Source organism: Anoplopoma fimbria, chromosome 10 (assembly GCF_027596085.1).
Source record: "Anoplopoma fimbria isolate UVic2021 breed Golden Eagle Sablefish chromosome 10, Afim_UVic_2022, whole genome shotgun sequence".
NCBI classification, from domain to species: Eukaryota; Metazoa; Chordata; class Actinopteri; order Perciformes; family Anoplopomatidae; genus Anoplopoma; species Anoplopoma fimbria.
The window spans coordinates 12396207-12411390 of record NC_072458.1 but is presented as its reverse complement, the minus strand read 5'-3'; the positions used below and the strand labels follow the sequence as shown (position 1 = coordinate 12411390).

Genomic DNA, 15184 nt, shown 5'->3' with positions numbered 1-15184 from the left:
TTGAAACGATTAGCTGATTTTAGTTCATTAGTTGAACAATCAATTGACGAAGAGAAAATTAATTAGCAACAACTTTGATAAAGCAAAAAAATCTAAAATGTTTTAAATCATTCCCGCTGGTTCAATATTCCTAAGTTTCACCATTTGCTTCTTCAGGACATAATGACATTAAATTCCTTCACCTTGGGCGCTGGGAAATTGCAATGTTATTCATACATTTTGTAAAATAAAAATGAATTGAGAAAAGAATCACTGTGGACAAAAACAATCCTTAGTTGTAGCCTTGTTTATGGCTTTTCACAGTATATGCTTTTGCCATATATGTCTTTTTAAATTCCTTTATTCCTTATTACATCAAAAAGGCAAGGTACTGAGTTTCATTCAAGATACAGTATTTAATGAATTAGCAATTAATATATTCCTTTAATCTACAAGAGATGGCAGAAACTGAGTTACAAAAACACAAAACAATACTAACCACTTTACATTAAAACCAAAAGTCCCAAATACACAAAGGAAAGTAAAATAAAAAGGAGATTTATGTACAAAGGACTTACACCTAGATGATATTAGTCTCATCCAAAAAAAGGATTGAAATGTTCTTTCAAAGGGTTTTTCTTTTTGAAAAGAACTACAAGAATAAGTCTCCCATTAAAACATTTCTGAAACAATCTGCATTAAAGGTAAACATGAGAATATTTATTTTACTTTCACACTATACATTGTTAAAACCCCCTTTATCACCAAAGAAAAATATCTGATATAGTCAGAGGTCAATTTGAATCAAAAAGGAATTTTGCCCTTTATTATGCTACCTGTTTTCACCTAATTCATACACGCCATCCTAACTTCCCATCGCATAAATACAAAATAGAACACAAACTACAGCTATAGCAAACAGCAGGAGCAGTTTATTCCTAAATACAGTGTCCAGAGAGAAAACCGCAGTGGACTCATGGGAGGATGTCTCAGAGGACGTGTCTCCTGGAGGAGTCATCCGTCTGAGTGGTGGGACAGGAGCCGGATGCTTCAGCAGGGGAAGTCCTTCCCTCCTCTGCTCCTCCAGAGCTTTGACGAGGAAAGCCAGCGCTCTGCGGGGGAAGAGGGCCGGGGAGAAGAGGTTGCAGTTGGGCACAAAGAAGTGAGGTAGGAGGGCTGTGCGAGCGTGGCTCTCGAGGGCCCCGAGGAGGTGCAGGAAGCAGACAGGGAGCTGCTGGCGAGCCCACATGGAGTCGTCGAACCTGACAGGGGAAGAAGATGTCACAGAAATGACTGAAAGAGAAATACTAAAGCGTATTTATTCGAAGTAACCACCACTACTACGTCTAACAAATATATCAATAAAAGCGAAATAAGGCTGCAACTGGTTATTATTTATATAATTTATTAATCTTTTGAGATGAAGTGCCTAACTTTTAAGTCTTTCAAATGTGAGAAAAAAGTGAAAAACATAACCAACAAAAAAACCTGCAAATGTTCATATTTAAAGAAGCTTGGACCAGAGAATTTATTTTGCTTGATAAAATACTATAATATTAATCAATTATCAAAATTGTTGTTAATTAATTTTCTGTTGATAGACTCGAATCAGTCTATTACACGACTACTTGTTCCAATACTATGGTTATGTAATTCTTTGTGATTACTTCTGTGCTTACATATATCAAATATTTTTAGGACTGCAACCAATTCTTTTGGCCCCTTTGGGGCAGCAGAAACTATTTAAAATGTAAACACAAAATGAACAGTCACAGAGCAACATTATCAATCCTTTTTTAATTGTGGTTGTAGCTCTGTTTTTGGTTTCCACCAACTCTTGAGGGGAAATATGTATCCCTTTATCTGCTAAATGCTCCATTGTGTTCACCAGGTGGTCTCCTACTGTGTCTGTCTGCTGTTTGCTGCTGAGATGGTATGTTCAGTGGGTTTTTAAAGTAATTTTTTTTCACAGAAAACGACGCTATGACAGTGGTAAGAGTGAACCAAAACAGTAAAGATGTGGGCCGGACAGATAAACAATGAGCTGAAACTTATTGTAAAGCTGCGTACTAAGCCGAGTGAAGCTGCAGATTCAGGCAATAATTCTCTGTATGTTCATCACCACGAGTGAACTCTTTCACATTGTCACATATTGTTATCATAAAAAAAAGTATTCCAAATGCTTCAAATGCATAAAATCAAGGTTATTCAATTTACAATGATACAACTACTACTTTTACCACTTTGACACTACTGCCAAAGTTACTACTGCTGCAATGGTGCCCACACGGCCGTTACAACAGCTGCTCATAATACTGTGACAACAACCACCAGTGCTACGTTTCCTTTCTTCCAATGATAATAAAGATATTTTCATAATAATAAAGATGTCCTACCTGATGGACAGGGTGTGTAGGAAGGCTGTCTTCCCGTGGTACGAGCAGAGGTGATCCAGCTCTTTGGGGAAACGTTGTTTCAGGCCTTCAATTAGAGACTTGAGGAGCATCAAGCACTGTTTACTACCAGAGAAAAGATTAAATAAAATATACAGGGCTCCAAGAAAAACAATTTATTCCAAATTTATATGTCTCTCTGTTTAGATATCGCGACACCGAAAACATCTTCAGTTGGAGGCAGTTATGGTGTTCTTTTAAATCTCTTAACCTTTTGTCCTTTAATTAAGTAATGTTCTCTATATACAGAATTTACGTTTTTTTAAAAGTAGTACATCACCTTTAAGAAAGCCCCTTTTATGAAGTGTTTATAAGTTGTAAATAATTGCTTTATTAATTAGCAATCAATAATTTATTACAGATTTAGTATAAATCCATTACAAACCATTTTGTAAGACCACATTTGGTGGTTGCCAGGTTGTGAAAAAATATTTTTTGTGTGGTAATAATGCACGTATTCATGTTGGTAATCCAATTTCATGAAATCTTCAAGTCTGCAGTTAAAAATGTAAATTAGTAATTAATAAAGGGTTTTCATCATCAAGTCTGACCTTGTAGCGTCTTAATAAGTTGTTTGGTCCAGATGGTCGGCAGTCCTTTCCTATAAATAATTGATCAAACCACTCAAAGAGATTTTTTTCACAACCTGGAAACCTTACTACAGTTAAGGATGTGAAAACAAACAGTTCAGAGTCTCACCGGCAGCATTTGGTGACGTTGCTCTCACAGCAGGTTTTCTTGTTGCCGTGGCTCCTGATGAGTATCTTCTCAATGTGAGAGAAAGAAATCCTCCAACTCTCTGTTACAGGAAGACAAAAATAACCTGATGGGATGATGTCACCTTACAAATAACACAAACACTGGCGCACATAAAGAAGTCCCACATGTGTTACGAGGACAGTTTTCAAACTCCTGCAGCAGTCTGGAGAAGCGTGATGGGAACACAAAGCAGTGCCATGTTGTTCCGATTTTTATAGGGGTTACAGTTTCGCCGACGATCAATAACTTACAACTCCAAAAATGTTTCAGCTCAAGTGTTTTATAACCAACCAATTGTAATTTTTACTAATACTTAAACACTTAAACATGACAACTAGAAACTGGTTTTCTTTTTAGGTCAGAAGTCAAGATGGTTGGAAACCACTGGATTAATCTTTAACAAAGTAATTTATTTTATAAATTGATCATGTTTTTGTAACAACTAAAGTTATCTAATAAATGTTGTAAAAAGAACAATATTTCCCAGCAAAAGTACCTCAATTTTGTACTTAATTACAGTACAAGAGAAAATGTTTTTTGTTGGATTCCACCACTGCCTACGGAGATAAATCACTGTGTTTCACTCCATTAACTTGATGTCAGAAAGTTTTGCATGTTTGCGTTGAAATCCTCTACAGATAAATTTCCCCCTTGCTTCTGTCACAGTAATTGTTCAAAACAGTCCTAAAACAACAAAAACAGACAGACGTTTCTCTCACCTTTGGCCTCCTCACTGAGGTTTCGTCCTTTGGGTCTCTTCGGTACGAAGAAGCACGGCAAACTTTTGATTTCTTGGCGAACCTTCTTTCCCAGCCAGTTGTCCACATCTGGACCATTGCGGATAGCGAGCGGCCAGCCCTGAGAAGAGTGAACCTCCATACAGGAACAAGGACGAGTGTTACATGAAGTACAATACCGCTGTCACTTTGACTATCCTTACCACTTACCTACCTCTGTCATCCCATTAGTACATAGTACCCCAACCAGTACTTCTTCTACTACCATTACTACTAATGCCTTACAATAATGACTTATAATGCTACCAGGGGTGGTAGAAGTATATCTTTTACTTTAAGAAATAATAGAAAAACTACAAGGATTTTACAAGCAAATGTACATAAGTATTCTCCATTGGTGAAAAGTATCTAAGTACATTCATAAAATTATTTGTACTAAATTAAGAACCTTTACTATTTAGTATTCACATTTAATGTTACTTTATACTTTTACCCTGCTTAATTTCAGGGGCATATATACATATATATATATATTTATTATTTTACTACCATTCATTTTATTATATCATAGCTAATATTCCGATTATCTGTGTATAATTATATATCAATGCATTTGGTCCGTTTTTTTCCTTCTCGTCTACTTGTTCATATCAATCCGAAATCCGATGATTTTATATCTCCAGAGTGATACTAGTCCTTGTGATAAAAATGAAAATGATAACCTCCAGAGCAGGAACCAGGTCCACAGATATCAACTCGTCACTGCAGATTTCATTCCTGCACAGAGACAAAGTCACAGCCGGCGAGTGAAGTCGCTTCCTGTTCACCTCCCAGCGAAAGCCTTCATCAGGCACTGGAAACATGGGAACATGAACACAGACAGTTTACAGGTTCCCAAAGTGGGATGGAGGTCAACAAAATAAAATAGAGTATAGAAAATGAGTCCTGATAACTCTAACACCAACAGAAATATAGAGGGAGAAACCAGATGATTGTCACAACAGATGAGAGGTAATGATCAGACCTTTGTAGTTCTTGAGGAACTTGCGGACCAGGCGAAACATCTCACTCAGAATCTTGCTCGATGAGAGGGTGCACCCGTTCTCCAGAAGAAAGGCTTGTATGGGGCTCCGAGTGGGCCGGGCAAGATCGATCCGGTAGAAGAGGCCGCCGTCTAGCTCTGTCATGTTGAGGCGCCATGGAGCCTGAAGCTTCAGCATCATGTCAAACTCATCGGGGCTGTGGATCTAAGATCAACGCAACAAAGATGATGCTCATTTGTCTTCCATACACATTAGAAAAGTCTAATATTTAATTTGTCTTTGATTCAAAATAACGTTGGGGTCTGGGGCCCCACTGCCTAGTAATATCTGCTTCACACTAACACAACTTGCATAAATATGCAAGATTCAAACTTTATGATGATTGAAATCTTTGTGACAAATCCTTTAAGCGTTATAAAATAAATGAGACGCTGTATTGATCCCTTTAGAAATGGTGTTTATCAAGACCTCACCTTGACTTTCTCAAAGTAGCTGCCGCTGTTGAGGAAGTCGGCAGACTGGAAGAAAGGCTGGTCACTGTTGCCCCTCAGGAATTTCAGCAGGTTGTCTCGGAAATCGTTGACCACCTCCGCGGCCCAGCGGCGATCCGTCATTCGGATCTTGAGGTCTTTGGCGTTGAGTTTGATCCAGCTGGTCAGCTCCGGGGAGAGCGAGATCAACTGCTCGACCACTTTGGATCCCTCCTCTGCAGAGAAACAAGGATTAATAAGTACATTTATAAACTAGTTTAGTAGTAGTAGTTTCTGTGGCAGAGTGGAACCCACAACACTCACGGTGTAACCCATGGCTTACTTCCCATGGCTTCTCCCACTTCACGTTTATATTGGAAGAACTTAAAAAGATCATTGTTGTGTGGGTGTAACTAAAAAGATTGAATAGGATTACTTAGATATCTAGTTAAGGAAAAAACGCACAATTTCTTATGTTTTGAGAAAATGCAGATTAACTTTATTATGCTACATTTATATCTACTCAGTTTTTTTCAGTGCAATAGATTCCCCTAATTCCTACACACTGTATGCTCTGAATATGTCTACCACACAAACATTCAACATCCAAAACCATACCATAGTTACAGGTATTTTGAGATTAAGCTGCAAAAGTATGAAAGAAATTGAATCCACAGCATCACCTGAAGCTTGTTGCTGCTGAGTTTTCTGTCTCTGTCTTGCTAGTGTGAGCCGAGAAGGACTTGTCTTTCCTCTGGTGTTGTCTTTACGCTGCTTTGCTTCAGTCAGACTGCCCTTCACATCTCTGTCCTCTCTGTCCATCACTCAGCCTTGGATATTTATGTACAGAAAACAGAGAGAACACATCTTTTTGAACATAAGAAGAGAGTAGTACAGAAGAGAGTAGTACAGAAGTTTGGGGTTGAAAAGTCTGTATGTATCTGGTAAGTCAGATGTTTTAAGTGCACAAAAAATGTCATAAAACTTGTCCTCCTAGGAGAACCTATTTTCGTTCATGGTATACCTTTTTATAAAGGTTCCCCCTGGAACCATTTCACCGTGTTCTACCCAGAACCCAAGATAAAGGGTTAAACCTAAAACCATCTGTGAAAGGTTCCATCCAGAACCCCCTATGAGAGGTTATACATACAACCCTTCCATGGTGTAACAGTTCTACCCAGATCCCTCCCTCGAAGTGCTTTCCAAAACCTTTCAACCTTGTAAGAACAATAACCCACCCAGGGGGAATTACCGAGATTCCTGTTGTATTGTGAAGGGTTTCATCTTGAACCCAGTCATTGATGAAGTATTTTCCTCTAAAAGGAGTTCTTTGGATGAAAAGGGTTCTCTAGTCTTAAAAAGAACACTTGAAAAAAAACTTTCTTCAAAATAATCATCTTCACAGGCAATTGGATCTCGATAGAACCTCAACCCTTTAGAAGAACCTGCTTGAAACCCTTAATTCTGAGAGTGTAGATAGTTAGATAGATCTTAATTCTTAGTGTAAATAGATAGATAGATAGATAGATAGATGAGTGGATTGAAATAATATCCCTATTATTACATTACATTACAGTCATTTAGCAGACGCTTTTATCCAAAGCGACTTACAATCAGTAGTATATCACATATCATTCACCCATTCACCCATTCACACACTGATGACAGGCTACCATGCAAGGTGCCACCATCAGACTCTAACTAACATTCATGCAACATCCAGTCCACACCGATGGCAAGCCTTCGGGAGCAACTTGGGGTTAAGTGTCTTGCCCAAGGACACATCGACTGCCGAAGCCGGGTATTGAACCACCGACCCTCTGATTGGAGAACTACCTTGCTCTCCACTACGCCACAGCCGCCACATATTATATTATGGTGGTTTAACTCACCTGTGTTTGAGTCGCTCCTGTGCTTTTTTCCATTCAGCTCTCAGTATATTTCGTTTCACTTTCAATTTCCATGAAACGTAATCTATGGAGAACGCCTTCCTCATGCCACCTCATCACCATGACTTCAAAGGTTAAATTGTTGCCAATTTTACAGTTCCACCCATTAATAAAGTTACTGCCAAGTAATAAACAGTGTGTCGCATATTTGGCAAACTAGTTTCACCAGTGTTTCTGTGTCACATTGTAACAAGGCACACCTTTTAATTCTTCAGGTTACGTATTTCATCTATTGTTCATCTATTGTATCTGAACTATACTGGGTTGCCATTTATGAGAAAATCTTTTAATGACGTTACAAGTTCTCAAAACAGGTACATAAATCACAAAATATATAGGTTACTTTTATGAAGATCATTTTAGAATATGCAGAAAAAAATAAGAATTGGCCTTATTAAACGTTATTGTTGGAGTAAAGCCTAAAAATGTGCTCTGTGTGTTTTTTCAGGAAGTGTTGTCAAAATGTTGACACTTGAGAATTACATAAAGTAAGCTTGTATACTATATCACAAGAAACCAATACAGTCACACAGAGAAGTCACTTCACACGGGCTAACATCAGCATGTGTGTGATGTTTACAAGCTAAGTAATGCTAGCATGCTAACGTTAGCTAATTAACACAAAATACGGAGTGAAACTGATGTTAATATTTGGTCCTAAACTAAAGTGTAATACCGATTTTAACCTGATGGTGGAGCTAAAGGAAAAGTCAAAGGATCACCAAAGTGACCGCATTTCATCAATTGCAAGACATACTGTAAATTACTGCAAAACAATTCATGGCAATCCATCCACCAGTTGTTGAAACATTTCAGTCAAAACCACTAACATCAACCTCATGGTGGCCCTAGAGGAAAATGCAGGGTATCACCAAAGACAGTGGGTTTCAACTTCTGGGCACCATGAATATCAAAATCAAATTTCATCCAGTAGTTGTCAAGATATTTCAGACCAGTCCAAAGCGCTGACCTACAGACCAGCATATCCATCCAAAGAGTCATTAAGAGGAGTGAATGTCTCTTAAAAGTGGCGCTCGTTTGTGAAGATTATCCATCTAAACAAAATGTTTAAGCATCATTAACTTTTGTTTGACACAGACCTTTTTTCTGCAAAAAAAAAGAAATCCCAGTGTTTTTGTCGAGGGAGCCAGCGTGATGCTTACTTCCCCGGTTGGCCTACAAAAATACGTCAACCTTGCAGCACTTTATTTGTCTTTCACTTAAAACCTGTCTTCTCCAGTTCAGAGTTGGTATGAGGAACTTTTAAAGGTAATAATGCCTCTGGTGTCATGGTTAGCTCTGCACTTAATGTTAGATGACTCAAATGTTTGGTATCTTGGAAACTGTCTTTCTTTTATTGTAATCCCCACTTAAGAAATTGCAGAAGAAAGTTGAGTACCCACAATCATACATTCATTGAGAACTGGACAAAATGTATTATTTATATGTCATCCTTCTGAGCAGATTTGGTGCAAAATTAATTAAAGCATATATTTTTTTCCCTCTCATGTTCACAGTTTTCCCTTCTTTAAAAGTCAGTTAAAAGAAAATTACAAAAAAAGGATGTTAGATATCTAAAAGTTGTGAAACAAGAAAAGAAACATCTTCAATAGGCATGTTTTAAGTTTTTTTATTATTTTGCTTTCAACCTAATTCTTTTAATAGATTTCCCTAAAAGGCACAAGCTTTCCTTTTCGGCGGAAACTTTTCCGATGGCTTTTAATCATCATAAGCCATAAGACAGCGTTTGGATGAAGAGGGGATGGCTGCTGAGACGTGGCTTTTTGTTGGACGTCTGGCATGAGAATTCATTTCTTCTTATCTGCCTTTAATGCAGCCTTGGTGACTTTTCCACTGCCGGGAAGCTTCTTATCTACTGACTTTATGACACCGACAGCCACAGTCTGCCTCATGTCACGCACAGCAAAGCGACCTGAGAGGAAGAGATGGACAAGAAAAGACAGACAGGGGAGTCAATGGCTGGAAAATGCTTTTGACATAATCGATGACAAAAAAAAGCTGGAAAAGCACTTTCTGCTCATCCTATGTCCTGATAGAACCTGAATTGAAATTTAGTGTGTAGCTATTGTAGCAAAAATGCCTACGTCACTTCTAACGTTACAAAGCAACTAATGTGCGTTATACCCTGACCAATGGGTTAATCTGATCCAACTACTCAAGGTCCATGCCTAACCTTAACCAACCACCTAACAGGGCGGGTCTAGCCAAGAAATACAGTGTAATTCACACTATATTTGCCAGTGCCAGATCCATGCATAGCAGCAAAGTTATGGCTAGCTGCCTAATGTTAGCTTGCATGCTAATGTTAATGCAAGCAAAACACTATCTGAGTGGATACTGTAGTTGGTTAACTTGCAAAATAGCCAGCTAATTTAGTGTATGATCCTAACCTATGTATAATGACAAACAATGATTTTAGCCAACAACAAATTCTGTAACTGTACAAAGCAAAGGTGTAGCGTGTAGCTATTGTTTGCTTTCTGCTAGCCTTGAGTGATGCAAGGTAGGGGCAGCCAACTAGTTAACTGTAAACTAAGCTAAGGTTAGCTCGCTGGCTAGCTAGCTATCCGGCATGGTCCTTGTTGAGGTTGATTCACAACTTTAAAGTAATTTGCAAACGACAAACCAGTTAGTATCAGTGTGAGCAACAGGATTCTTACTGCAGTTCACGGTACACCGGTGTTATTAAGGAATTTCTGAGGATTCCACGTAGTACTTTTGACCAGGGAGACAAATTTCAAACTACTTTCCTCCTGACTGATGGCCAAGTTAAAGCTGGGGTTTGCAATCTTGAGGAACTAGCAAGATTGTGCTAGATTTGAAAAATGATCCAACTGAAAAACCTAGCCCAGTGATGCCAACTCTCTTCCAATAGAAGTTTCTTGGAGCATAAGCTCCAAAAGTTGCTAAATCCAGCAAGAATGACGCCAAGTCGGCAACACTGACAGCTCGTCCATTGAGGCCTCCATCAAAAGTCACTCGCCCCAAAATTATGATTATGCATGAAAACAACAAGGGCTATTGTTAATACTCACAGCTGTTAAAATAGCAGCTTGTGGAAGAATGTGGTGACAAGAAATGTTTGCACAGGCAAAAGGTGCAAGTAGGCAGGTAAGTGACAGGCAGGTTGCCCATCGTGTCATTACATCTTGGCAGAATTAAATGATTGGACTGGCTTATTACAGTCCTGTGACAGCCACAGTTTTCTGACAGGATGTAATACGAATTGCAATAAAAATATCTGAAATGTTTTTTAAGAAGATAACCAACCCTGCCTTTAATAATTAATTAATTAATTAATCATTGAAATATTTAAAAATACTAAATTAATAATAATAATACATTTTATTTATAGAGCGCTTTTCAGAGTACTCAAAGACGCATCATGAGATTGAAGGTTAATCTTTGACCTTAAAAACAACAACTTGACAATAATATAAAAACCAAATTCTGCAGCTTGTCATAGAATTACCCTTTTGCCAAGCTATATGTTTTTTTTCTATTTTAAAAGCTTAATTGAAACCAAGAACGAAAAAAGACAGACTAAAAAACAGCAAAAAAGTGTAAGAAATGAGAGCAGTTAAACTGTCGATCTGAAGAGTAAAAGATGAGAAACAAATAAATATCAGTTAAAGTGCTGGAGATAACTGAAGTGTTTGCATTGTAGTTTTTAGCATGTACGCACTGACTTTGGTTGAAATGTCAGTTGAAAATTGAGGGGTTAAAATCTGTTGAACTGTCAGTTGAAGAGCAAGAAATGGAAACTTTAATTGGTTGACTTAAAGTGTAGTGATAACAAAGAAGAAGATGAAGTGCTGAATAGATAGTTGGGCACTAAAAAACAAACCCATTCTCTACAACATCAGCAAAATGGGCAGTAACCTTCAAATGTAGCGGATCAAGAAAAAAAGTTAGTGAATGCATTTGTGAACCTGATAATGCACTCATTTTGTTGTAATTTATAATTCATAAATTCATGTCGTAGTCTATAAATAGTGGACATGGCAGGATTCAATTACGTACCGAGGGGAGGGTAGATGGCGAAGGGCTCCACAACCATGGGCTTCTGTGGGGTAAGAGTTATGATGGCTGCATCTCCAGACTTGACAAACTTGGGGTTGTCCTCAATCGTCTTGCCGGAACGACGGTCAACCTTCTCCTTGATCTCGGTGAATTTGCAAGCGATGTGAGCGGTGTGGCAATCCAGCACAGGGGCGTAACCCTGGGAGATCTGGCCGGGGTGGTTCAGGATGATAACCTGAAAATGTTTTTTTAGGAGAATTCTCTATCAAGCACTCAATTCAGGCTTTAGATGAACACACATTGCAGTTCCCGCTAGTGGCCAGCAGAGGTCCACAGATGTCCACAGATGTTTAAGTTTACCTGAGCTGGAATCACTCATCATCTCATTAGAGTCACTATAAAATTACATTTTGGAGAGAATCTTGCTTCGTTCATTAATCTCTTTATCTTTTTTTAGATTATCATTAAAGCAGGACATTTTCAACAAAATAAATTGTTCAGTTCTTTTCATTAAAAAAATCAAAAGACGGAAAATGGAAAAGAAAAAGGCGGGGGCGGTTAATCCCTAATTATGTCATTGTTGGTTGGAGTTTGAATGTGACAGACTATTAAGCAATTGGTTAAAAACATGTAAAGGGTAAATGTTTGGCACTTTTTGATTATGCCAATAGTTGTATACAGTAGGCTGTTATTGCAGGAAAGAAGGACCAAGAATGTTAAGCAGATTCTTTTGGGTCTTCATTTAAACAAAAGGCTGAAATGAAACCTTGAAGTCATACTTTGTTTTAATTACTGAATCTTTATATTCAGTACATGTTTACTCAGACCAACCTGGGCAGTGAAGGTATCGGCAGCCAATGGTGGGTCGTTCTTGCTGTCGCCGGCCACGTTTCCGCGGCGGATCTCCTTGACGGACACGTTCTTGACGTTGAAGCCGACGTTGTCGCCGGGGGCGGCTTCGGTCAGAGCCTCGTGGTGCATCTCCACGGACTTCACCTCAGTGGTCAAGTTGCAGGGAGCAAAGGTGATGACCATGCCGGGCTTCATGACGCCGGTCTCAACGCGGCCAACTGGGACTGTTCCGATACCTGAGAGAGCAGGAGGCAACAAGTTTCTATCATACACTTAAAAAGAGTGTGAACTTTGATTGTCGGTCTGTGGGAGCCATGAAGGACATGTTGTGGAAACGGTTAACATCCCAGCCCGTACAGGGATTAAGGATGTGACGAATCTGTGACACTTTTTTACCTCCAATCTTGTAGACGTCCTGCAGCGGCAAACGGAGGGGCTTGTCTGTGGGGCGAGTTGGGGGGCAGATGGCATCCAGAGCCTCCAGCAGTGTGGTTCCATTGGCATTGCTCTCCTTGCGCTCGACCTTCCATCCCTTGAACCAGGTCATCTAGAAAGGGTTTCAAAGAAAGAAATAAGTCTATGTCTAGTCCATCAAGTCGACTACTTGAACACCACAAGGTTAAAGTCCCTCACCTTCTCACTGCTTTCCAGCATGTTGTCTCCGTGCCACCCGGAGATAGGGACAAAGGCGACGGTGGCGGGGTTGTAGCCGATCTTCTTGATGTAGGTGCTCACTTCCTTGGTGATTTCCTCAAAGCGCTTCTGGCTGTAAGGGGGCTCGGTGGAGTCCATCTTGTTGACTCCGACGATGAGCTGCTTCACGCCGAGGGTGAAGGCCAGCAGGGCGTGCTCGCGGGTCTGGCCGTTCTTGGAGATACCGGCCTCAAACTCTCCAACGCCGGCAGCAACGATCAGCACTGCACAGTCGGCCTGAACAGGGGGAGACATTGCTCTATTTTTCTACATTTGTGCAGTGTCTTGTTAAAGCCCGAATGATGGTTGTCTTTTGCTCTGTGTGGGCTTTTTTTCTGAACATAATGCAAATCAGTTTTTTTGCATTAACACGGCTTCAGCTTTTCCCTTTTGGTTCTCTTTAAGGAACGACGCTGAAAACCAACAAGGGATCAAACTGAAGATGGACGTTCAATGGCTCCAACATAACTTTACCTCCATTTCAAAATGTCATTTTTGGCAAATTCTTAAAGGACCCACCCGGGGGGATTTATTTTGAACCAAAGACTCTGTCAAGACTTTATCATCACATATCTGTTAATAATACACAATTATCTTTTCTTCATCTGACTTGTCACCTCTGATTGAAATAAATAGAGTTAAATTAAAAGGTAGTGTCAGTACCTGAGAGGTACCAGTGATCATGTTCTTGATGAAGTCCCTGTGTCCCGGGGCGTCGATGATGGTCACGTAATACCTGACGGTCTCAAACTTCCACAGAGCGATGTCGATGGTGATACCACGCTCACGCTCGGCCTTCAGTTTGTCCAGCACCCAGGCGTACTTGAAGGAGCCCTTGCCCATCTGTGGTGGTTGAAACGATGCACATAGAGACATTTACGTCATGCAGATTCCCTTTTTTTATTAATACAATCAGTGTAAAGCTGGTAACTAATTTACTTTTTTACAGTGTGCTTATGCATTTTGTTTTGATGTTAGCTTGCCTTTTGTGTCTTATAAGAAAAAAAGGAAATCACGTAAGTAAATGCAAATTCAAACATTTAAATTAGTTAATTGAAGATAAGATAAAAAGCTAAAATATAAACAGATAAAATAGAGTAAAATAAATTTGTGGTAGATTGTTTTGCAAATGGATAGAAATAATGTTAACAGGAATGTAGTAAATGTACATGAGAAGTAATAAATAAAGAGGTGTAATCAGTTTGTAATACATGTGAAAAAAGTATACAACGTTAAAGTTTGAATGACTGCTGTCTGTATTTCAACACTAGAAGGCAGTCGCTGCCAAGTAAAATCGGGGAGCATTCAAATCCGCCACACCTGCGATGAGTCATAGATGTGACAGGTCTCATTGTGTTATATAACATGTGAATATTTCTCAAAAACTTGAATTTTCAACACCCCTTGATGTTTCCAAAGAAACCAACCTCGGCGGCTTCCTTCTCGAACTTCTCGATGGTTCTCTTGTCGATTCCTCCGCACTTGTAGATCAGGTGACCGGTGGTGGTGGACTTGCCAGAGTCGACATGGCCAATGACCACGATGTTGATGTGGAGCTTTACCTTTCCCATTTCTTCCTGTGTTTAAACATTTAACGAGTAAATAGTATTATAAAAGTATACAATTGGTAAAATAAATAAGTATCAAACATAGTATCCATTGGAGGGGCTCCTGTTAGTTTAGCACGATTGGCCTTGTGTTCAAACTGGCTTTTTTTGTGACAATTTTTTTACTTTTGGATGGTTAAACCTATAACTATAAACCAAGTTTTAGAAACTGAAAAGTTTTTAACTGATTATATCTTTTTTATAAAATCTTAATCTGAAAAGTAATAAGTAACTGTGAACCTGTAGAAACCATTACAGGCCAATGGAAACTAGTTCATCCTACTTCATGCAATGGAATATTCACCCTCTGGAGATGTTAACCAAACCATTAGATCAGCATTCAAACTCCACTTCTAGTCTTATTTAATGTATCTAATGGCTTTCAGTGCTGCTGAGTTTTGATTTCTTAGTACTATTTCTTAGATTTTACAGCGTTTAAACTCACCTGGTTGTTGACTGTCTCCTGCTTTATCTGTCCGCACCTTCCCTCGCTGCTATCTCCGTTAAAAAAGGGAGTCTGTAAAATGTGTTTGTTGGATTATGCCCTCCTCAAACCTGCTCCTCCTCCTGCATCAGACATAATATACTTCTGACATGT

The 15184-nt window shown here is 39.1% G+C and overlaps 2 protein-coding genes across 2 annotated transcripts; both read right to left on the bottom strand.

Moving 5' to 3' along the window:
* Positions 1 to 327: 327 nt before the first annotated feature.
* On the bottom strand, positions 328 to 7384 carry LOC129097087 (cyclic GMP-AMP synthase). Its single transcript, XM_054605804.1, has 9 exons — positions 7334 to 7384; positions 6125 to 6271; positions 5445 to 5677; positions 4953 to 5175; positions 4651 to 4781; positions 3911 to 4064; positions 3132 to 3231; positions 2376 to 2498; positions 328 to 1241 (listed from the first exon to the last, which is right to left on the bottom strand). Exons 2-9 carry the CDS (start codon positions 6261 to 6263, stop codon positions 845 to 847), a joined length of 1500 nt encoding a protein of 499 aa, XP_054461779.1. The 5' UTR covers positions 6264 to 6271; positions 7334 to 7384; the 3' UTR covers positions 328 to 844.
* Positions 7385 to 9086: 1702 nt separating this feature from the next.
* Positions 9087 to 14556, bottom strand: LOC129097086 (elongation factor 1-alpha-like). Its single transcript, XM_054605803.1, has 7 exons — positions 14407 to 14556; positions 13643 to 13822; positions 12920 to 13216; positions 12683 to 12833; positions 12266 to 12522; positions 11435 to 11669; positions 9087 to 9323 (listed from the first exon to the last, which is right to left on the bottom strand). The coding sequence occupies exons 1-7, from the start codon at positions 14548 to 14550 to the stop codon at positions 9199 to 9201; spliced, it is 1389 nt and encodes a 462-aa protein (XP_054461778.1). The 5' UTR covers positions 14551 to 14556; the 3' UTR covers positions 9087 to 9198.
* Positions 14557 to 15184: the final 628 nt, after the last annotated feature.